Source organism: Astyanax mexicanus, chromosome 13 (genome assembly GCF_023375975.1).
Source record: "Astyanax mexicanus isolate ESR-SI-001 chromosome 13, AstMex3_surface, whole genome shotgun sequence".
NCBI lineage: Eukaryota > Metazoa > Chordata > Actinopteri > Characiformes > Acestrorhamphidae > Astyanax > Astyanax mexicanus.
This window is the reverse complement of record NC_064420.1, coordinates 16,649,107-16,672,962: the sequence shown is the minus strand read 5'-3', so window position 1 is coordinate 16,672,962 and position 23,856 is coordinate 16,649,107. Positions and strand designations below refer to the sequence as shown.

Below are 23,856 nucleotides of genomic sequence, written 5' to 3'. Positions count from 1 at the left end.
GGAGCTGCTGTACAGTAGGTGTAGTCAGTACACTAACATTCATTAAGCAGCGTTCCACATTAATAAATGATCTGCTGCTCTGCGTATGCGTACAGTACCGCTCCACAGAGACCCCAGCAGGCCCGCTAATTGGGCAGCGGCTACTCTCCACCATCCATCATCCCCACTCCGATCCCTCAGAGAGCGTGCCTACAGTCATATATATGCCCGGGTCATGTGTACCAAATATATTTCCCACTAAATACTGTCGTCTCTCATGCATCAGGTATTTCTTTTCTTTATCTTTATTACCATTAACACAGATCTTTACACACTTAAGGTCGGGCTTCACTAATCATAAACAAAAAAAAACAGAAAACACATCCCTCTATAGCTTCTATCCATTCATACCTACATAATAGATCTACATGTATACACACACATTTGTCATACTTTCATTTAGCAGATTATCAAACTTCAAAATCAGACTAATATAACCTGGGTAAATATAAAAACTAAAAAACTTTAAACTAAAAGCTGAGTTTAAATGTTACTACTAACCACAACCAGGTCTGATTAAAATGAGACCTGTAGAATTAAGAAATCAATCTTAAATAGAACCTGTCTGATAACATGAAGCAGATAAAATATCTCAAAAAGCATCACATTATGCTCCGATCTAAAGAAATTCAAAAACAGATGAGAAAACAAAGTCATTGATCATCTAGCAGTCTGGAAAAGGTTACAAAGTAACCTCCAGTAGACCACAGTGAAAACTAATATTTACAAATGGAGAAAACATGGAACACTGGTGAACCTTCATAAGAGTAACCAGCCTAACAAAATTACTCCAAAAGGGCATGAACAACTTATCCAGGAGGTCACAAAAGAACCCAGAACAAAATTTAAAGAACTGCAGGTCTCACCTGCCTCGGTTAAGGTCAGTGTTAATGATTCAATATTAAAAAAGAGACAGGGCAAAAAGGGTATTTATGGGAGAGTTTAAGACAAAAAAACACTGCTGACCAAAAAGAATACAATAGTTTGTGTCCTGTTATATCTGGCGTAGAACTAACACATAATTTTATAAAAAAAAAAAAAAAAACATATATATATATATATATATATATATATATATATATATATATATATATATATATATATATATATATATATATAATTGAATTACTTTTTTAAACAAGACTAGATTGGTTTGTATAGTTTTTTCCTTTAAAAAAAATGTGATTTAAAATATTTCCTCAGGTTATCTTTGCCTGATATTAAAGTTTGTTTGATAATCTGAAAAATATCAGTATGACAAAAAAGCAAAAAAAAAAAAAAAAAAAAAAAGAAATCTGTAGGGGGGCAAATACTTTATCATGCCATTGTAAATTACCAGAGCAGTAAAGCCACTCTGCTGAAGTGCAGCATTATAGAGAAGTTTCAGTGAGGTATCTTCAGTACCGAGACAGGAGCAGTATTAGCATTAGCCACTAGCAGTTAAGCACTAGCCCTTTTGCAGTTCAGAGGTGAGTATATCGGACTGTAGCCTGATCGTGTGTAGCGTTAAAACAAGCTATGTGGGAAAAAACGCTAGCTAATATTGCCCTGGCTTACTGGAGTACACAGGGTTACTCAATATAAAGCTGTCGACTTGCATTAGCTGCTAACTGCTAGTGGATATCAGCTAATGCTAATGCTCCAGCCTTAGTGCTGAAGAAATTCAGGAATCCAAACGAACTGTAAATAAATGGAAGCGCTTTACTCACCGAAATAAACAGTTTTTAGGATAGAAGTCCTTTTTTATTACAGTTTTGTTTATTTAACTTAGCTTTACCTAACTTAATCTAGCCCACCACCACATTTTGTATAAAAATAGACCAGAAAATAGACATTTATTGATAGTGCGCCTTATAATCCGTTGCGTATTATAGTATGAAAAATACAGTATGTTACATTTTGTCTTGGATATTACATTTTTTTTTATTAATGCTGTCTATTTAAAACAAACGTATAAAATGGGTTTCTATATAAGGTGGTTCTCTTTCAGTGATGCAGGTATTTCTATAAATTAGAAGCATTGTTTAAGATGGATTACGCATACAGAAAAACAACACAGGCAATAATTGCTCCAGCCCAGTGCCGTCATTTACTTACAGAAGAACTTCAAATACACTACATATATAATTAGAGGAGTAACCAACATGAAAAAACAAGCAATTGTGAAGCTGAGAATTCTTTTCTATTTGATTCTATATTTGGCTATTTCTGTTTAGTTATTTATTTTTAATAAGTACCATGGATAATAGGAGACAGTAATAAACATTATGTTAGCTATATTGATGCATCAACTTCCTTACAAAAATTGCTGATCGTATCTAATATTATGAAGCCTGAAGTCCCTGGATGCCTCCACCCTGCCCCGATACAGCTGATAGCAGATGCCAGCCTTCTGCCACCACTTTCCTCCATCCGCAACAAGCCTCCACCCACACCCGTTCCCTCTGCAGCTCCAAATATAGCAGAACACCATCAACCCCCTCTACCTTACCTTACACACTCTCACACTCACACACACACGCATATATGTATATAATTTATCGTCTCCCTGTCTAAACTCAGCCTTAAACATGATGCGTTTCTTTGATTTTACCAAATTTAAAACCTCTGGAATATAATCAAGAGGAAGATGGGTAATCACAAGCCATCAAACCAAGCTGAACTGCTTAAATCTTTGCACCAGGAGTGGCATAAAGTTATCCAAAAGCAGTGTGTAAGACTGGTGGGGGAGAACATGCCAAGATGCATGAAAACTGTGATTAAAAACCAGGATTATTCCACCAAATATTGATTTCTGAATTCTTAAAACTTTATGAATATGAACTTGTTTTCTTTGCATTATTTGAGGTCTGAAAGCTCTGCATCTTTCTGTTATTTCAGCCATTTCTCATTTTCTGCCAATAAATGCTCTAAACGACAATATTTTTAGTTTATAGAATAAAACAACAATGTTAATTTTACTCAAACATTTACCTATAAATAGCTAAATCAGATAAACTGATTCAGAAACTGAAGTGGTCTCTTAATTCTTTTTCCAGAGCTGTATATTCTAACATGAGTAAACTCCTGAGTACCTGCAGTAGGGTAACAGTGTCGATAGTAGAGATGGGACCGATCTGATACAACATCGTAATCGGGGCGATATTGATGCAATCAGTGTATCGGATTTCGGGCGAGCGCAGCTGATCCACTTACCGATCCAGATTCCAGTCTGCAGCTTGAGTCAGTGTCCGAGGGGTGAACAGATTAACACCAGCAGTCTGTTCGCCTGGCTAGCACTGAACCAACAACTGCAGTCCAGTGTTGTAAAGGTATTAACTACAGACTGGAGTAAACTATAGTCCTAATCCACATATCCTATAAAACTACAGGATCTACAAACACTAACCAGCACAAATACACCTATCTGTTATATTTCTGTTCGGAAATACACTTAGCATTGCTAGTTAGACTTTAGCCATCTTTATTAACATCAGCAGTCCGTTAGCCTAGCTTGCATTGGGCCGACAGCTGCAATCCGGCATTGTGAATGTAATAAAAACCTCTGTAATTTTCTCAAGTGAAATAAAGCCTTAATCCACATTGAATATCAAACCACAGATCCTACCCACTCTAACCAGTTCTAAGAAATCAATCTTTTATTAAGTGATTAAACAGTGATTAATTCAGCTTTGAAACACAGGTAACGTCGCCGGTTAGCCTTTAGCCATTGCAGCTAATCCACTACGCTACGTGTCAAAATAAAAGTCTCCTGCACAACCAGTTCAAAACATTTGTCTATAGCCTGTATTTAATATTTAAAATATTTAATAATTATCTTTTTTCATATTTAATACAAATTATAATATTTAATTTGAAAGAAAAACATTGTGTGTTTGTATATAAATTGTGTCAAATAAATTACTTTGGAATGCATTTACATTAAATGCACTTGTGTATACTCTTCAAAGGGCTGTGTGGTCTGTTTCAGCCTCATTATGTAACCTTAATCATAGTACCAGTAATAATAAACTAAAAGGGCCCTTTTTTTTAAAAGAGCTATCGGCAGTTTTATATCAGAATCGGATCAGAGCTAAAAAAAAAATGGGTCGTTCCATCACTAATGTGGACAAGCATTGTCTTCATGGAATAGCATTGATCTCCACCAAGACAAAAGCAGGACTGAAGATTTTATATGATGGCAGCTTGGTTTCTATTACCAACAAATATTAGGTCATAGAGCTTTAGGAACCTCGACAACTCAAATCCAACAATTTCTTTTAGCTGCATCTATTTTTCTGAAGATGAGTGTGATTAAACAGATTTCTGTCTGTACGAGTTACTGTGTGTAATCGAGTGAATGTGACAGCCCCAGTTAGAGGATACTGTAAGTTGGAGGTAAAAGAAGTATGTGTATGTGTATGTGTGTGTGTGTGTGTGTGTGTGTTTGTGTGTGTGTTAGGTAGTGATATATTTGGCTCTGGAGATGAACCTCAGTCCTGATTCTGTCAGCTCTAAATAACAGCCTCAAACAAAGCAGCGCAGCACAGCACTGAGGGGAGGGGTGTGTGTGTGCGCGAGTGTGTGTGTGTGTGTGTGTGGAGAGAGACAGAGAACCTGAGAGAACAAGAGTGCAAATGCTTTAAGATGTTCTCAGCTTCAGCCTGCTCAAAACAAATATGATTTATATTAAATAAGATAATAGAGCCATCAAAAAAGGAAATATTAAATGACTTAAAATACCTAAAATAATTCACAGCTTCAGAAACAAATTTGGTTAGTTTATTCAGTAATCTGGATTATGATTAAAGTCAGGATTTAGAGTTAATACAAAGGCAATTACACCTGATTATTCAGTAAAGTTTGCCAGTAAATCAAAATCTACTTGTTGACTAGAAAAGCTAGACTCACACAAGCTGCTTTTATCACCCATTACTTCAAAGTGAAAGAGGCCATATTCTAGCAAACTATAGCAATTCTACAGTAATTCTATTAATTAATCATGGGTGTGTATTGGGCGTAATGTGAAATAAATCAATCAGAGTGCCAGTTGTCATTCTCTTTAAAAGCCAGAGGTGCTCTGACTGTGGCACCTTGGTATCTTACCAGCGCAGTGCTTTTGCGCGTCTCAGCAGAGGATACTAACCTGCTCATTCATGCCGTGAAGGTACGCCAGCAGGTAATTTGAGGCAACAGCAATGTTTCTTTCATGTGCTCCTTCATGGCTAAGATAGGATTGTGCGGCTGACTGTTGACGTTTGTCAGGTTCCCACTCACTTTGTCTACGCCACTACCACGTCAGTCTCGCAAGCTTGTAGTGTATACACAGTATTTAAGCCGAACGACGCGGCACATTATATTTAAAGTCCGCTAACTGCCCTGTACATTGTTTACTTCCGTTCAGAGGTGGAGCTAAGACATGATGCTGACAAAGTGGGCGGAGCTGGACGGCATGACGCTAACAAAGTGGGCGGAGTTAGACGTCCAGTGCGTCCAGCTCCGCCCACTTTGTTAGCGTCATGCCGTCCAGCTTCCTGCAGGCTGCAGTCCGTACCCTCTCAAAATAAAAATAAAAGCAGGAAAAATGAGCCGTGGATACAGTTGACTTTCAGGTGTGAAAGCACCCTTAAATCAACAGATTTGCCTTTCTGAATCTAAATTCAGATTTCACCTCAAAAGGTCAAAAAAAAAAAACATTGATAAAATAAAATAAATAAATTACACCATTAAGTATTTCAAACTCATCAAACTACAGGTAAATTTAATTTAAATATACAAAAACCTAAATTCTAAGTTTTTAGTCTCCGTAAAATATGTTCATATTGTGGCTTGATGTGTTAAAAAAAGCTGCAGCATAAAGTTTTAGGGTTTAAGTGTCACATTCTCTTCCTGTTCAGTGTCCTTCCTGTTTGTCTTCCTCCCCCATGTGCTTTCTTGTACATGGCTCTGTGTTTTTCTCCTTGTCTCCACCACTGTTTCTAGTGTTTCCATGTGTGTCATTTGTAACTCCAACTGTTTTTTTCTTTCCTGCTCTGTGTGTGACATGATGTTTATGTTACGCCTTATTCAGATAGTTTGTTGGCTGGTTGCAAAGTAAAAAATGAATTATTATCTGACTCATGTAAAATGGGAGTTTACCCATTATCTTATTACCCAAGTTCATGTAAATGCCTGAATCAGATTATGAAGAGTACATGAGATTTGACTGAGATTAGATTAAGAGTAGACTGAGATCAGACCGAGATTAGACTGAGATTAGATTTGTCTGATCTGTAAAGAGCTTTTAAAGTGTTGGAGTGTGGAGAGACGGGGCAAGGGAGGAGTGTAATGGAACATTAGACTGGCAGCATAGATACAGTAACAGAGAGGAACACACAGTGCCAGACACAGGTGTGAATTAAACAGTCTATTGGGCACACTGGGACACACACACACACACACACACACACACACTCGACAGAATAGATCTTAATATGGAACTAGAATCACTCACGGAACTCCGCTAGGGCGTTCCCCTCAGGTCACACCATCCCAAATGTATACAAACACACATGTCTCAGTCATTCCCAGTCCAGCTCAGAACTCCAGCTGCTGCACTATGTAACTCTGGTGAAGTGGTGCAGGATAACACTCTTCAGAACAGTGTCATATTAGTGTGAATGTGTAATATTACTCTATACCTACCTCACTTTGCATTCACAATGACAAGCAACGGGGGTGTAAGGATGCATCATGGCATAATGCATCGCGATGGAAAAATGTGCATCATTGGAACAGATGATTCCATGCTCTGTTACTATGAAATCTTGTGCAGTTGCATTGTTTGAACACTAAGTGTCAGAATTCCACTAGTGCAGGCCGGAGAACCAGTGGGCGTGAGCAAAGAGCGGAGGATATGTCAATAATTTTACACTGAAACCAATATATCACATATCAGTCTCTTTTTTTAGCCATTCAACAGCCAGAGTTAGCTGCCCATCATTTTTTGTTGCAGCCTCCTAAAAGAGTTTGGGCCTGAGGAGCTATGGTTCGTACCACGATTGTAGTGGGGTGGCCCCTCTTGCCATGACCCCCTCGCCTGGTGCTAAAAGAGGGGGGTACGAATGGCGGGTCCTCCAGGCTACAGTTCCTCTGTCTAGACAACCACCATATTAATACCATAGTGTATCTTTATAGCCCTAGAAGGCAACAAGTCGCTAACTTTGCCCCAAATGTGGTGGTATGAGGTGTTAGTGTGTGCAGTGCTGGTACAGTTAAACACAGCAGAAGTGATGCTGGAGTTTTTAAACACTGTATCCACTCACTATTCACTCTAATAGGCACTCCTACCAAGCTCAGACAGAAGCTCTTACTGTGTTGCTGCACAGTTAGTTATGTTAGTAATTTTCTAGTACTTCACCATTCCACCTACACCATCATTCCACCACCTAATTAATAGCACCTACACTGTGTTGGTCCTGTAGGGTCCTAATATCTGTGCATTTAATGTAAAATTACAACTAAACCATAAATCTCTTTGTCTCAAAATCATTCAGCCCTAACTCAAAACACCAGAACAGACCTTACTGTGGCAACAGAACAATGCGTAAAAATCCATTATCTCCAACATCCCAGCTCATAACACACACACACACACACACTCGTACACACACCTACAAGAGAAATACCTTACCTTGCTGAGAAGTGTAGCACTAGAATCAGACATGGAACAACACTAGCCTTTACTGCCCAGGTCATACTGCACACACACACGCTCTGCCCCTCCCTGTGTGTATAAGTGTGTGTATGAGAAGTGCTGGGGCTAAGTGATCTGTAATGATGTTATGGCTGTTTGTGAACTGTCAGAGCTGCCGTTTCCCATCCATTATTCATACGGCTGATTCCAGACCACTCTGCAGCGCTTCATGCTCCAGCACACCTCCCCCACCATCCTGCACAAATTCCACCAAAATACACTCCTGCGCTCTGTAATAAACACTACAGTACAGCAGGAGTGGGACAGTATATCAATATTACACTATATTGTATTGTTTTGGTTGTATTGTACTGTATCAATATGTGGTGTCAAATATTAATACTTTTTTTGAAACATAGGAACTCTAGTCTCTCAATTTTTAAGTAATTTTACTGTGTGTATCATGATCAATGTCAACAGCCAATAGGAGAGCTACTGGAAGATGCAACTATTTACAAACGATTTGTAAAAGAACACATTTTGCAGTTAATATGTCTTATATGGTTCTTACTTTAATATGTGCGGTATTTAAACACAGGTAGCACTTTTTTACACTACTTTGTCTTATTGTTATTTTTAATACTAACAATTTTAATAAATACACATTTTGCAAGAATTATGTTCTTTATTGCATTAATTCTATTTAAAACTAAGGCAAATGTACAGCAGTGAAACTCTAATTCTTTGCTGTACAAGGTTGTAGCAAAAAATATATAATAATAATCCTATTCAAAAGTATTAAGAAGAGTCTATGATTGATATACTGATATACACATTATTTGTAATTTAATATGTAATATGTATTGTATGTAAACTCCATCAGAAGCATGATGGAAAATAATATCAGAAAAAATCTAGGTGCAGTCTTGCAGTTAGTGATCCCCAGTCTTTACTAAATCTTTAGATGTGAGACGGGGTCAGACTTTAGTCTGTTAAGAGTCTTTTCAGAGTCGTGTAGTGTATGGACAGCATAAGGGCCTTTTTACAACTAGTCCAGACCAGAGGCCAACACCAAGGTGTGTGTCTTTGCTACATTGTGTATATTTGGTCCGGTCAGTTTTGGTTTCACACTAAAGAACGTTACTATCAGAGGCGGTTCTTCTTCATTAGGCAAACCTAGGCATTTGCCTAGGGCCTCGACCAAATCTGTCCTCCATAGGGGCCCCCAAATCTGACCATACCAGCTACAGTAAATACACCAAAAACAATGTTAACTTGTTACTTATGTAAAGTAAAGAAAAAACATATTTCTATGAAAAAACCAACAGAAATATCAGTAGAATAACGAATTATGTCTAAATACTAATTATCCAAACACACATACCCCCCTCTTTTGCTTGCATTGAACTAGTCAATAATATGATGACGTACCAATGTGCCACACGTAGGGTTGCAGCGGTAACCGGTTTCACGGTATACCATGGTATTAAAATGCACGGTTATCATACCGTGTGTGTTTGCTTATTACCGGTAAAACGCAAGCCAGCGGAGAAACTCACCCGCGCATGCGCAACTCTGCTCCGCTTCAGCTACTCAGCACACAGCGGTGAGAACGGCAGAAAGTGCATCAGACTAGAGCTTCATTAACAATTATTATTGTTAATGAAAACGAACCAAATAACGAAAACTGAAAGTGAAACTTAACTAACTTATTTATAAGCGCTATTTTCACTCCCGCAGTTCTACAGCGGGAGGTGTTGTGCTGATTCTGTCCGCGAAGCGGGAGTCGGATTGAGCAGGGAGTCGGATTCGGCACAACAGCGGCAGCGCGGCAGCACCTCGCGGCCCGCGGTGTTAGTTGTAAGCGCTCGCGCTAGCCGCAAAATACGACAGAAAACACTGAGAAACTGCAGAATTATGTATTGGACTAAAATGAGCACGAGGAGATAAAAGAGAACCTTTACCTGTGAGTAGCTCAACGCAAATCTCTCTCTCTCTCTGTGTCTCTCTCTCTCGCACGTGAACTTCTCCGCACTGTGTTTAGCTGTTCTTAAAAATCATTTTTTCATTAAATGATAGTTCTATGCTTCTATGTTAGTGTTAATTAACATAATTCTGATCATATTTCGCTCATTCAAACAGCCCGAAAACAGACTTGTAATCTTGTAATCAACAAGCTTGTAATCAATGTGGCCGTAAAGTCACAGCTAAAGGAGGAAATACATCAAACCTGTTCTCCCATCTTCGAAAACACCACCCCGCTGTGCAGCGGAAAGTATGTGTTCAGTTTATAATTTTAATCTGAACATAAATAAAAACCTCTTTGTAGTCGTGCACAACCCATGCGGTAAGCGCCCGCAAAAGCGCTGAGTTATCCGAAATTTGGGCACGCAGGTACAGGCGTGAAGTGCGTGCTACGATGGATTCACGTGTCCGTGTAAAGGTGCTCGCCGGACTGGATGTGAAAGACGCCATTCATTTACATGCGTTTATTTTCAAATTCTGACGTGCCTGTTTTTCATATGTTGAAGGTTTTAAGGTATGAAAGCCTTAAAATAGAAATCTCTATTGTGAGGATCATGTCAGAAATAAATCCCCTCTTTCTGCAGTATCTGGTTATATACCAACTTTGTTATATATATACACTCTTAATGCCCTTAAGAGTAGTGGAAAAACATGGTTTCCTTCACCTGATGGTGTAGTTTCTACAATAAATAGTTAATTGAACAAAAAAACTTTGTTGTAATTTCTTTAAGGGTCAGTTTAATAATATATGTAACAAACTGTGATACCGTGATAACCGTGATACCGCGGTATTTTCCGAGACGGTTATCATACCGTGAAAATCTCATACCGTTGCAACCCTAGCCACACGACGTGATTTCAAACCAAAACAGCGGGAAATGTACGAGACTAGAGTGAGAGCTGTCACAGTGAAAATGAAGCGGAGTTATGAAAGTGGTTCTGCTGAACGAAAGAAACGGGCAGAGAGCAAAAGAATCGCAGATGCACTGCCAAAATTCACCTCCTTTTTTACACCTCCTGGACCGATCAGTGTTTTTGGGGCAGATTCCGATCGCAGATCGTCTTTCACCACGATCGGCCGATCGCTGATACCGATATTGGGCGGGGCCAAATACCACATTAATGCCACACAGGTGCCAGACGAACCTGGTACAGATTCCCCTAATTACATCCAGGCCTAAGCAAACACTGGTAATTTACACTGATAGTAAATAAACAGAAGAGTGTTACTGACCACAATAAACGCTTTTAGGAGAGATATAAGTTCTGTGTAAATATTTATAAGACAATACCTGACAAAATCTGTTTTAATGACGTTAATAAACATCACTGTGACAGCGCTACTCACAGTCTCACCTCAGCAAAGGACGAGCACGTGAATCACTTATTTAACCAGCCTTTACTGATTTCTGCCCCCAATAACCCTTTCAATAACCTCCAATAGCCTTTAACACTCTATTGCATGTTGTTGCCATATGGCAACAAATTCTTTTTATGAGTATTTTCAATAGAGAATGACATAATATCCACCACTTTTCCCATTGTGTGTGAAAATGGGACTTTACTTTTGAAATATTTATCAGTTTGATGACGTCAGTTAATCAGGAAATCCTGTTTGCCAACCCTTTCCATGTGGATGCGCCACACTGTGAAGGTCACGTCAAAGTGGGAACCTATACATTGCTAGTTTTCAAACTTCAAGACATATTTTGATCATAAAAAAATTCGACATAAATCTGGGGTAAGTAAGCTTTCATTTTTTATCATTTAATCCAAATATAAAGTTATACTTTCTCTGTAAAAGGCAAAAATGAATTTGTTGCCATATGGCAACAACATGCATACAGTGACATTCATTCTATACATGTATCCTAATGGGCTCCCATTGAGTTACATAGGACAGGGCTATCCTGGCACTGTATTTGCAGATAGGTATATGATTTTAACTTGAAAACATATTTAATTTCTTAACATTATGCTATTTTCACATTTTCATATGATATATTAACAAATATATTAATTTCCTGATCAGAAAAAATATTTTTTGCAAATGGTTTGTTATGGAAAGTGATAGTTCAATATAGGCCTATATAAATGGCTTTTTAGAGTGTTATTATTGAAATTCATGGTAATGTATGAATACAACTAAATGTGTTTTATTGTAAATAAATTATACTACACATTTTATTAATATAATGTTACAATTGTTTAGAATTCCCTTCAATAAGAGCATGTTTTTGAAAGAAAAACAGATTTTAAGGCATGTTCACCGAACCGCGTTGTTGCCATATGGCAACAAATTACCAAGTACCCCCCCCCCCCCCCCCCCCAATTTTTTTTTTTATGATTTTTGTTTTAATTTGAATTATTTAACCAATTTGAAGTCACAAAAACACAATTAAAAAATATATGATGTTTAAAAAGTTGTTCATGCAATAGAGGGTTAATAGTCTTCAGTAGCCTTCAACAGTCTAACCTTGCTGCTGTGGTTTGTCCACTAAACTCTGTAGTTATAAACATCATGAGGTTAGCAGCGCGCTAACTGACCTGTTTATAATGTAATCCCAGCAGTGACTCCGTGACGGCTGCTCTAAACTGCTGCTGTTAGCTGCTTGGGCTGAAAGATGAACTGTAGAGAGCTGTATTATCCGGTTAGTGGGGTTAAAACCTTTATTTTCTACACAGATAATCTAAAAAACGCTCCAGACTGACTCAGCTGAGCTCTGTAGCCCGTGGGCTGGGCTGTAGCTCTGACTAGTGGTTGGATGAGGAACTGCAGCTTCTCTAAGCGAGCAGTTTCACCGGTTTCACCAGTTTTATCCACACACAGCTCTGATAAACTGCTTAACCCTAAACTCCTGAATCAGATCGGCTAAAATCAGAAGAATCTGCCGATCGCAGATACCGTATTTTGGCTGAAAATCGTCTGATACCGATACACTGCCGATCGATCCATCTCTAGTTATTTGGTTTATGTGTGTGTTTTAAGAATGAGGGCCCCTTGTTTATATTTTGCCTAGGGTCTCAAAAATGGCTAGATCCGCCCCTGGTTACTACATCCTGTTCTCATCAGCTATATGGGCTGCGTCTCTTTATACTTCATAGTAATAGATTTGTTAATTTTGTTGATTTGTTGAATGTTAATTATATAGAGTTTTTAGTAGAATGAGTGTAAAATGTATGCTCAGATTCCATTTATAAATAAGGGTTAATCTACTGTTACAGTAAATAAATGAATTCCCAGTCTAAGCATTTATCCATAATGCTGCATGATGCACCTGCACACCAAGAGGAGTGGGGTTTCAGCATTACGTCAGTCCTTTTTTCCTTTGGTTTGTTTAAACCTTCTTGTAATTGGTGCAAAAATCCAAACTATCTTAAAAAGTGGTTCATGGTTCAGTAAATCTGGAAAAAGACCACCTCTTTTGATCAGACCAAACCCTGGTGCTTTGGTCTGTCCCGTTCTGTAAGGCCACTTTCACACCTGCTTCTTTGGTTTGGATCAAAGCAAATTAGGGAAATCAATTAGGCACTAATGTTCAAATTAAATAAAATAATTTAATTAAGATATATATGTAATGCCATCTAGTGGCCTTTTTTTGGTAGCAGCAGTGTGCACTATTAGAACAGCAATGTGCAACATATCAAAAATAAATAATAAAAAATACAGGAACAGTCATTTACAAAATAATAGAACAATTAGAGCCTTAACAAACTGAATTCTATCCTACTATAACAGTTAAACATGAAAAATAAGACTCGGTCCCTGAGAATGACAAGTTTTTTTCTTTAACAAAGATATATTATTAACTTTATCTGAGAGAAAGATGCTACTTAGGGTACCAAAACTATTAACATATTTGAGGCTAGACAAAACAACTGTTATTTTTATATTTTCAATTTTTTCTTTAAGGAGGTGAGAATGTCCACATTCTCTAGAGAAAGGGCTGATCTTTGAGCAGTCACAATGTCCGTGGCGTCGGCTACAGTGTGCTGCGCCATTTGCGTAGCGCGCACGCTTGCGTAGCTTAGAGAGAGGGATCGTCGATCATCTTTTTGACTTTGGCCCTCGAGACCATGACATAATTTTGATCGATTTCGATAAAAATCTACTGTTTACAACCCGTAGCATAACCAAATCACCGCTATCTTTAGGTAAAGGTAAAAGTTGGCAGCCCCTGGATATTATGTCACGCTACGGGTTGTAAACCCGTTTTTAATGTGCTTCTTGTGCACTTGTGGCTCTCTGGTTTCGAGCTACTTTGATCCTGGATAACATAAAAATCGAATTTCGACTGATATTGTCAATATTAACTGAGCTACACATACAGAAGTACTGTGTCACATTTATACAATACATTGAATCACTGAAGCACTAGTAGGGACTAGTTGTGGCATTGTTTCAGCTTTGCTTCTTGTATACTAATTGTAAACAATTATATTCATAAATAAACAATAAACATAGAGACACTACAGTTTAAATAAAAATGAAATAAAGCACGAATATGATCTTAACCAGAAGCAAAGTACACCAGTCAGTCTCCTCAACCAGTAGCAAAGCCAGAGTAAGCATATATATATATATATATATATATATATATATATATATATATATATATATATATATATATACACACTAAGACAGAGTTACAAAGATCAGATCAGATATGTGGAGATGTACTCACCCTTTTTGTGCTGGTTCTCCTCAGCAGTCCTCTACACACTCCACACACACACGCATCACCAACACTCTCTGTAAACTACCACTTTACCCCGCCCCCTAATATACACACACCTCACCTGCCTCAGCACAGCATCACTCACCCCTCCTGGGAACCAGGTGTGTGTGTGTGTGTGCGCCTGAGCATGGCGTGCAGTTGTGTTAAAGATGATTTATCTGACTAGACTAGCAAAAAATCTAGATCACATGACAACTACAGACCTCTGGTGTCAACATGGCAATTTTACATTAATAATATTGCTGTTTCTATATCCAAATTATGACTTTCGTTACAATACTTGCCTAGATATCTCAATACCGATACTGAAACTATACCACAGCAAAAAAACAGAAACACCAGAAATTAATGGAATAATAGAATATTGAACATGAAACTAATTTTTAGTTTTGTTTGTTAATAACAAAAGAAAAAAAAATACACTGTGATGATGGTTATTTTGGTTATTTTTCGTTCTATAAGGCAGACTTAAAATGCTTTAATTTTCCCAAAAATGCTCAGTGCGCCTTGAATTTGAATTGAATTAATTTTATTAGTCAGGTTGTAAGAAGCAGTAAAGCCACTACATTGAAGTACAGTGTTATGAAGAAGTTTCAGTTTAGTTCTCCAGCACCGGGGCTGGAGCTGTATTAGCATTAGCCGCTAACTTCCCTAAGCGCTAGCTCTTTTGCTGTTCAGAGATGAGCATTATCGGGCTTCAGCCTGCTGCTAACCCCGGTTAGCACTGCCGGAGCAGCATTTGCCACAAACCATGCTAAACGCTAGCTCTTTCGCTGTTCAAAGGTGAGTATTATATGCCTGTAGCCTGCGTGATTACCATGTTAAAACAAGCTACTTGGGACGAAACGCTAGCTATTATCGTCCTGGCTTACCAGAACACGCAGGGTTCCTCAGTGTAGCTCTGTCAAGCGGCATTAGACGCTAACCAGAAAACCAGAAATTACTTTAAAAGAAAAAAAGTTTTCTTTTTTACAGTTTTGTTTACTTAGCTTAGCTTAATGTAACTTAGTTAACCTTAGTTAACCTGCTGAATTAAAAGTTCCTTATAGTGTCTCTTAAAATTTGCCTTATAATCCAGCGCACCTTATGTATAAAAAAAGACCAGAAAATCGCCATTTATTGATAGTGCGCCTTATATGATGGATTAAACAGTGACCCAACACTTCATGATTAATTTGTACTTTGTGTTTGTCTAGACCATTAAACCCTGGAAAATTACATTAAAAATTGTGATTGTTGGGTGAAAAAGTTACTTTTCGAGGCACTATAAACCTTGTGTTTTCCAACACAACGTTCCGCACTATAAATGATACAAGCATGGCACCTCAGTCTGCTGTAAAAGAACCAGTCAACCATGTGATCTGGTCCATATTGAAGACAGTACTGCATCACTTGCACTGATATTCTGTTTGGCATAAAATACATGTTATTCTTTCCACAAGCTGCAGCAGCATCTGCTCGCCGGGACCTAAAAACACGGCCACAGTCTCAACACACCAGCAGCTTGTTATGCAGCACATGCTCAGCTAGTTGTTGTAGATTTAATAATTCACATGCTAGATGCTTCTGTTTGGCTCGCTGTCTCACACCACACAGTGTCCTTAAATGCTCTGAAGTGCGGCTGGCACAGGAAGCGTGAGGAGCCTGGTCAGACAGACAGATTCAATAATATTCAGGGTCTGCTGCTTTTACTTTTCATGTAATATATCATTTTTGCAGAATGTAACTCTTCAGGAATCTGATTCAGTCTCCTTACCTCAAATATCCCTATCTATAAATATCACAATTATGAATTCACCAATCCAATATTAATGATACTAACACAATTAGCTGGATAAGGTATCAAATAATTAGGCTGATTTATTGGACTAATCTATTACTTAATGGGGCAACAGTACATGACAGACATGAAAGACTTAGAGCATAACCAGCGAGACTTACTGTAAAATATCCAAACAGCACAGAGTCATCAATTCCCTCATCAACCATCAGCGAGTAATCCAGACCAGAAAAACAGTTAGCATTACAGCTAACACAGTCCAAGCCTGCTGAGTTTGGCTGTTAGAATTTTGGTGAACCATACTCTAAGCTTTACAAGTCAATATCAGTGTAATTGACAGACATGATACATAAAACATAATATAAACAGCCAGGCTCGCCCTATCTAACAAATTTGGTGCTCTTCGGCCTTAGATTATTAATTCCAGTGATTAAATCCCAGATCAAATCACATATCAGCCATCCAGGGTGTGTACACTACACCAGTCTGTAGCTGTAACTGAGTGTTGTGGGTGATCAGCTTCAGCATGGTCACTCTGGAGGAGCTGCAGAGATCCACAGCTCAGGGAAAAGAATCTACTAGTTGGGTATAACGACTGTTTGCAGACATAGCAACCATGTGGAAGACGTTGCTCTGTTCGGGTGAGAGTAGACGGGAATATGGATGGAGCTAAGTAAACAGTATTTCTGGAGGAAAACCTGTTGGAGGCTGCAAAAGACTCGAAACTGGAAAATTGCTGTTTACAGATGCTTTCCAGCTAGCTGAGCTTGAGCTATTCTGCAAAAAGAATGAGCAAAAAATTTCAGCCTCTAGATGTAAAAACAAAAGGGGGCTGATGCTGTAAATATGATACCTAATGTTAGTAGAATGTGTGTAGAAACGCAATGTAAAGTAGTTTTTCGTATAGACCTCGTTACAGTAGCCCGTGAAGCAGATAGCAGTCGAAGCTGCAGATCCAGCAGAATATTCATATAAAAGTTGGACGCTACGGTTCCTCCTGCAGAGATGAGTCATGATCCACCCAGACAAGCCCACCTGAGTCTGAGACACGGTTCTCCGAAAATCAGCTTTGAACAAAGCCAGCTCCACAAAACAGCTGGATCTGATTTAAATTCTTCCCATCTGTGACAAGATATGCTAACCAGGACTTAAACACATCATGCTAACTGTGCAGCTTTTTATCCAGAAGAGTTTGCCAATAATCCGATCAACACATCTACATGAACTTTGGTAATTAGATCATAATCAGATTTGTGCTTTGCAACAGCAACACTGCATTAGTAACACATTGGTTCGCAAAATAAATATACATCAGCTAGATTATTTAAATTCTTAATTTTCAGCCTTGCTCTAAATGTTAAATGTTGCTTGTTTATTTCTGATAACAGGGTCTGTTTTCTTGATGCACAGCATAAGAAATTCAAGGACACTCCAGTTAAGAGTTTACATGCACTGAGAAATCTGATTACTGAGCTTAATTAGATTTTTGAATACGACATGAATGACATTTACTGTATAAGTAAAACTTCTATAAATGTATTTACATTGAATATTTACAAAACATTTTCTGTTAAAATGCCAAAATATCATGTGGTACAACCCAATATACCAGCAACTGTAATCAATTATGTGGCTGAAATGTTAAGTGCTGATACAATCTGTTTGTACAACAAACGTGTTTTTTTTATTTACAGGAAAAATAAGTCTTAAGTAGGGATGTGCCATATTGTATCGTACACAATAATATCGCCAAAAAAACTTACTTGTATTTGTTTGTTTGCAGTTTATGCACATGCAATAAATATGCTGAACTTTGAATTTTGCAGAATTTTGTTGTTGCATTACTTAATTTTTGTTACATTTTTTATTTTGTTTCACTAATATTAATTTATACAATTTCAGAGTCTTGGTAAGTTACAAAACAGTTTATGAAAGAGACAAAACATTTATATACATGTTTTGTTCTATTGAATGTATGAAAATCTTATATAAATAAATAAAACTTATTTTTTTTTGTTGCAGTAGTATTCTCTTGAAATATATGGATTTTATTTAATGTTTTGTCAAACAGCCTGAAATATTGTAATATTATTTTAGCGCCATATCGTCCAGCCCTACTGTGAGGTACAATTAAGATGCTGACTGTAACAGTATAGAAAAAAATATGAAATTATTATGTACAAAAACTCAAAATATGCAAAATATAATTACACAACATTCTTTATGTCTGGATAAAAAAATATATACTCCATTTTTTTTTTTAAGGTACTGTACACTGTTTCTATGCCACATTCTCATTTACATGTGTGCTACTGCTCGAACCAATGAAATGTTTTTATAACAGAGCAGTTCAATAAATTGATTATGTCCTCCTAGTTGGATCGAGAAAATCAAATAGCAGACCCCTACACACACACACACACACACACACACGCAGACCTCCAATCAGCAGCATTAATATTTCAGGCAGTGTGATATTCTGGAGAAAAGAACTGGGGGAAAAATTGGACCTGCTTCCCACCTCCCGATTACGATAATTAACCTCCTTCCCCATATTAATCATCCGTTTATTCGTCTGTCCTACACTTTCTATTTAGCCTATATGACTGACGTTTTGGTTAACACACACTAAATCTGAAATATGAAAAAGCTGGGGGGCACACTGACCCCTCTGATGCTCTTTAACAAAGTGTTCCATTAATGAGTTAAAGGAGAAATTTGGTGTGAAATAGATTTGGGCTGTAGTGAAACATGATAACGAGTATAAACCTTTTATGAATAACTTATGTTCATTCACCCCTAGCATTCCAAAACACAGCACTTTAAGCCGATGCTCCAAACAGACTTACAATGCTAGTGATAGGGGCTAAACAATTAGGTCACATATTTCAGCAGTGCGCTAATGTTAATATGAGGGTGGGTGGTGCACATGATGAACCGTGCTGCTGATCGAGCTGCTCACCGTAACCTTTTTCCCCCTCAGCAGCTCTACACACTCTCTCTTAAATAACACAGATCTTACCCCCCGCCAGCGCCTCACCTGACCTCAAAACGTTAATTACTAAACTGGGCTGAAACTGGAGTCCCATCCACAACAGCAAGCTGCAGAAAAACACACACAGATAAGAAGATGCTGCTCTCTAGCGGCTGAGTCTGGAGGTGCAGCAGCAGCACTGATCCTGTGTTTGGAAGGATATTACTTACATGGCCACACACTTGTTTTTATGCTCACTATTACATACAGCACAGAGATCACAAGAGCAAGCCGATTAAAATACCACAGATACATCATAACTGGCACCAGATTTAAATAAAATGAAATGAAATGATTTATATTATATTAAACACAGATTATTTTATATTTACACAGTTTGGCATTTACTATTAGCAGAAGCCATAAGTGAGTTCTGGATTTCTTGAAAATAAAATCACTAAAAATAAATACAGCTCTGGAAAAAAATTAAGAGACCACTTCAATAAAAATAGTCAGCATTTACTTTCAGAAAATGAAAAATGACTAAAATAAAAAAAAAGATGCAGAACATGTTGGCATGTTCTCCTCCACCAGTCTTACACGCTGCTTTTGGATAACTTTATGCCTTTACTCCTGGTGCAAAAATTCAAGCAGTTCAGCTTGGTTTGATGGCTTGTGATCATCCATCTTCCTCTTGATTATATTCCAGAGGTTTTCAATTTGGTAAAATCAAAGAAACTCATCATATTTAAGTGGTCTCTTGTTTATTTCAGAGCTGTATCAGCTTATATCTGTTCACAGGCCTGCACTGCATGTGAGCTCATGTTGTAAGCGGTGTGTGTTTCTGTAAGACAGTCGAGTGTTTTAACATCATAAGCTATTTTAGAAGCTTGTCTGAAGCGTTACAGGTAAAAATAGCTCATTTTGACGTTTGAAGTTATAAATAAAGAAATCAGAATCAGAACCAATACTGGTATGTTCAGTCTGGTAATATCAGAATCTGAGAAGAAAATGTGTCAGCATGTTGGGCTGCATGATACTGCAAAAACTGAAAGTGAGATATTTAGTTAAATATTGTGATCGATTAATGCTGGACAATATGGCCAAAACTTAAATCACAATATCTTTTTTTATTTCATTCAATACAATATAATTCCATTATTGACACGATATAAACTGATATGAGTAATGATTTGCATTATAATGGGTAGGTTTGCCACAATAGCTAATATATTGCCCCAGAGCAAATGGTGATAAATAATATTACTGTCACTTTAAGAGCATTTTATGCCCCTGGTATAATGATTAAATCATGGTATAAGAATACAATTACACTCTTTTGAAAAGAAATTAGCTTTTATACAACCAGAACAGTGGATGTGTGAAAGCTAATGTCAACACTGCCCTCTAGTGTTCAGGATTTAAAACTCAACACAAAATGAATCTGAGTCTGATAAGTTTATGCCACTCCTGATGCAAAAATTCAAGCAGTTGAGCTTGGTTTGATGGCTTCTGATTATCCATCTTCCTCTTGATTATATTCCAGAATTTTTCAATTTGGTCAAATTAAAGAAACTCATCATTAATTTTATGCGGTCTCTTATTTTTCTCCAGAGCTGTATATAATTTTTTGATGGTGATGATGAGATAGATGATGGTGAAAGTACTTCTGGTTTCTGCTTAATATTATGAATACCATCCTTCTCAATTTTATCCTAACATCCTCCCCATATCACAGGGGTACAGCAGATGAACAGATGGCGCTTACCTGGCGCTTAATGAAGCTGGACGTGGTGTCAGAGGAGGTGCTGCCATCCGAGCGTTTAAAGCGGCTTTTGCGTTTTGGCAACTTTCTCGGCAACTACATAAAAAAATACAAATTACATCTCAGAAAATGGGAAACATCTTCACAAAAACATGTGTTTTTCAAAATTTGGTAATTTGTACAAGATTTGAGGCCTAAAACCCTAAATGCAGGTGAAATAGGCCTATAACAAATATGAAGACTGGAACAGTAAAATTTATGAAGGCACAGTACATGTCTTAACAATAGCCACTGACAATATATTTTTATATATACATTTTTATATATCATATATAATATATATATATTTTTATATATTATATATATATGTATTTTGTTTGTCAGTAAACTGCTGGTTGAATTTGTATAAGACGGTGAAATAAAGTTTTTATGCTGCTATTACAATTATTTCACAAATTGTGCCATCCCTTCGAAAACCATTTTTTTTCCCACACAAACCACCTGTGCACCTGGGAATTAAATCTCACACCAACGTAACCTGTCTGGTATTACTATAATTCATCATTCTTTCTGTTTGCACCAAAAAGTCACTTTTAGTAGGACAGTAGTAAACTTTAGCTATATATATATTTTTTATAGCAAGCAGCTCCCTTCAACCTTACAAGCAGTTTTTACTGTATATTTAACACAGTGCCAGCATAACCTTATATTTCAGTTAAGGAAAAGTGCAAAATATGAAAATCACTGCAACATAAAAGAGTTTTTTTTGACAAAAACACAAGCCTATCTAATAAGATCCACCTGGCAGCATATCTATATGCAATTCTTTTTTGAAAATCACATTAAAATAGTCATTTGGATCAACAGAATTAATTAAATAAAGCCATTTCCTAGCATCTCACGTTTCACAGATGAATCCTACAAAACAGTTTTCTAATAACCTGCTTTAATAAATTAATGTAAACAGTCAGGGTTTAACCCCTGTGGGTCTGGCTTAACTAAAACCTAGAAACCTCATTTATTATGAGACATTCACATGCCTGATCTTGGTCCTGGTGCCTTGTTGCCCTGCTTTTACACACCACTGCTGCTTTAAAAAGGCTTATAAAAGATCTGGGGCGGTTTTCCCAAAAGGTTGAGCAAGCTTTACACTGAGCTCTTTCTCTTTCTGTTAAAATGTTTTTAATGCTAAGATGCTTTTGGGAAACTGGGCCCAGACTGGTTGAATCAGGTGTGTTGGGATCAGGGACAGTGATGAATATGTGCAGGGCAAGGAGGCACTGGGACCAGGGTGGAGGAACACTGGTTTAGGTCGAGCTTCACAGGAGGAACCTGCAGATAAAGCCTCCCTGCAGCCAAACTTCAGCCTGTGTGTTTACTGGGAGCGGTGGAGCCTCCTGCTGACTGGTGTGGATGGTGTAGAAGGAGGGTGCTGCTGCTGCTGATGATGATGCTTACAGGTGAAGAACTTTAAGTGATAAACGAGGTGAAGATGGATGGAGCTGTTTTTTCTTCTGAAAGAGGACAATTGTGAAGTGTTTTTTCGTGTATAAACACAAACACACACTCTCGTACCTACACACACACAGATAAGCTACACAAGCTAGTCAGCTAATTCCCAGCACAGCAGTGATGGAGGCCTCAGAGCTGCGGAGGAAATCTCAGCCCTTAGCTAAAGTGAGCTTCACCGGGTTAAACCGGGCTATAGGGCCGCTTCTCCTATCCCTGCGCCCGTAAAGGGCCGCGGTGCGGTAACGGCGGGTCTGGCAGCGTCTGCACGCCGCGGCTGTGGATCCAGCCCCCGGTAGGAGACGCTGCTGCTGCCCCGGAGCTCCAGCCCCAGCCAACCCAGAGCTGGAGAGACCCTCCCCGCGGCGGTAGTACAAGCGAGCGGCCCCGGCTACACCTACCTGAAAATAGTGGGACTGGGAGCCGGTCTCGGTACCGGGCAGCGGGTCTGCGGCCGATTTGGACATTTTCACTTGGACCATGTATCTGCGCGCGCAGGGCGGCGGGCGAGGGGCTGAGCGGAGGAGGCGGAGGGAGCGCGCACATTCGGGGGGAGCGGAGCGAGCATCCGCCCGCAGGAGCAGCGCTGGAGCCGGGAGAGAGCGGGTCTGATCCGCCGCGGAACCATTAAAAACCCGGAGCCCGGGGAGCACAGAGACCCAGCGCCGAGAGAGAGAGAGCCGAGCGATAGATCCGCATCCTCTCTCTCTCTTTACACCTCTCTATCTCTACCACTCTCTCTATCTCTACCTCTCTCACTCTACCACTCACTCTCTCTCTTTCTCCATCTCTCTCTACCTCTCTTACTCACTCTCTCTTTCTCTATCTCTCTCTACCTCTCTTACTCACTCTCTCTCTACTATCTCTCTACCTCACTCTCCCTACCACTCTATTTCTCACTCTCTCTTTACCAGTCTCTCTCCCTACTTTTACCACTGTCTCTATCTCTACCGCTCTCGCACTCTCTCTCTCTTACTTTTCTTTGTTTTAGAACTTAAAATGTGTGTGTGTGTTTTTTTTAGATATTTCGTATAATAAAGAATATTCCAGTTCCTTTCTAATACAACATCATGAACAATAAGTATTATAATAAATAAAAGATTAAAATGAAGAGAAAACACATCATCACCCCAAATTATATCCCCATCCAGTCCAGTGATTCAAACTGGAAGCAAATTCAGGTATATTTTACAGTTTTTCTGGATTGTTTACACACAATTTCTGGTACTTGAGACACTATGACCACAACATGTAACTTACACACCTACTGCTTGAACCAGTTCTGCTAAACTACAAGCACAATTCCTGATTTACACTCAAATTGCAGTTATAAAAAACACACTTTTTCAAAACACATACACAATTTTCTGC

At 38.3% G+C, this 23,856-nt stretch overlaps 1 protein-coding gene across 2 annotated transcripts in view; it reads right to left on the bottom strand.

Moving 5' to 3' along the window:
- Positions 1 to 23,534, bottom strand: part of cacnb3a (calcium channel, voltage-dependent, beta 3a) — a 60,002-nt gene extending 36,468 nt beyond the window's left edge. Inside the window, exons 1-2 of one of the 2 annotated variants that reach the window (XM_022663522.2) lie at positions 22,887 to 23,534; positions 20,980 to 21,072 (exon numbers count right to left, since the gene is read on the bottom strand). In XM_022663522.2, the coding sequence (XP_022519243.2) occupies positions 20,980 to 21,072; positions 22,887 to 22,967 (174 nt within the window). In that variant the 5' untranslated portion in view covers positions 22,968 to 23,534. The remainder of the gene's footprint in view (positions 1 to 20,979; positions 21,073 to 22,886) is intronic. The other variant, XM_049486351.1, reaches the window with a different exon arrangement.
- Positions 23,535 to 23,856: the final 322 nt, after the last annotated feature.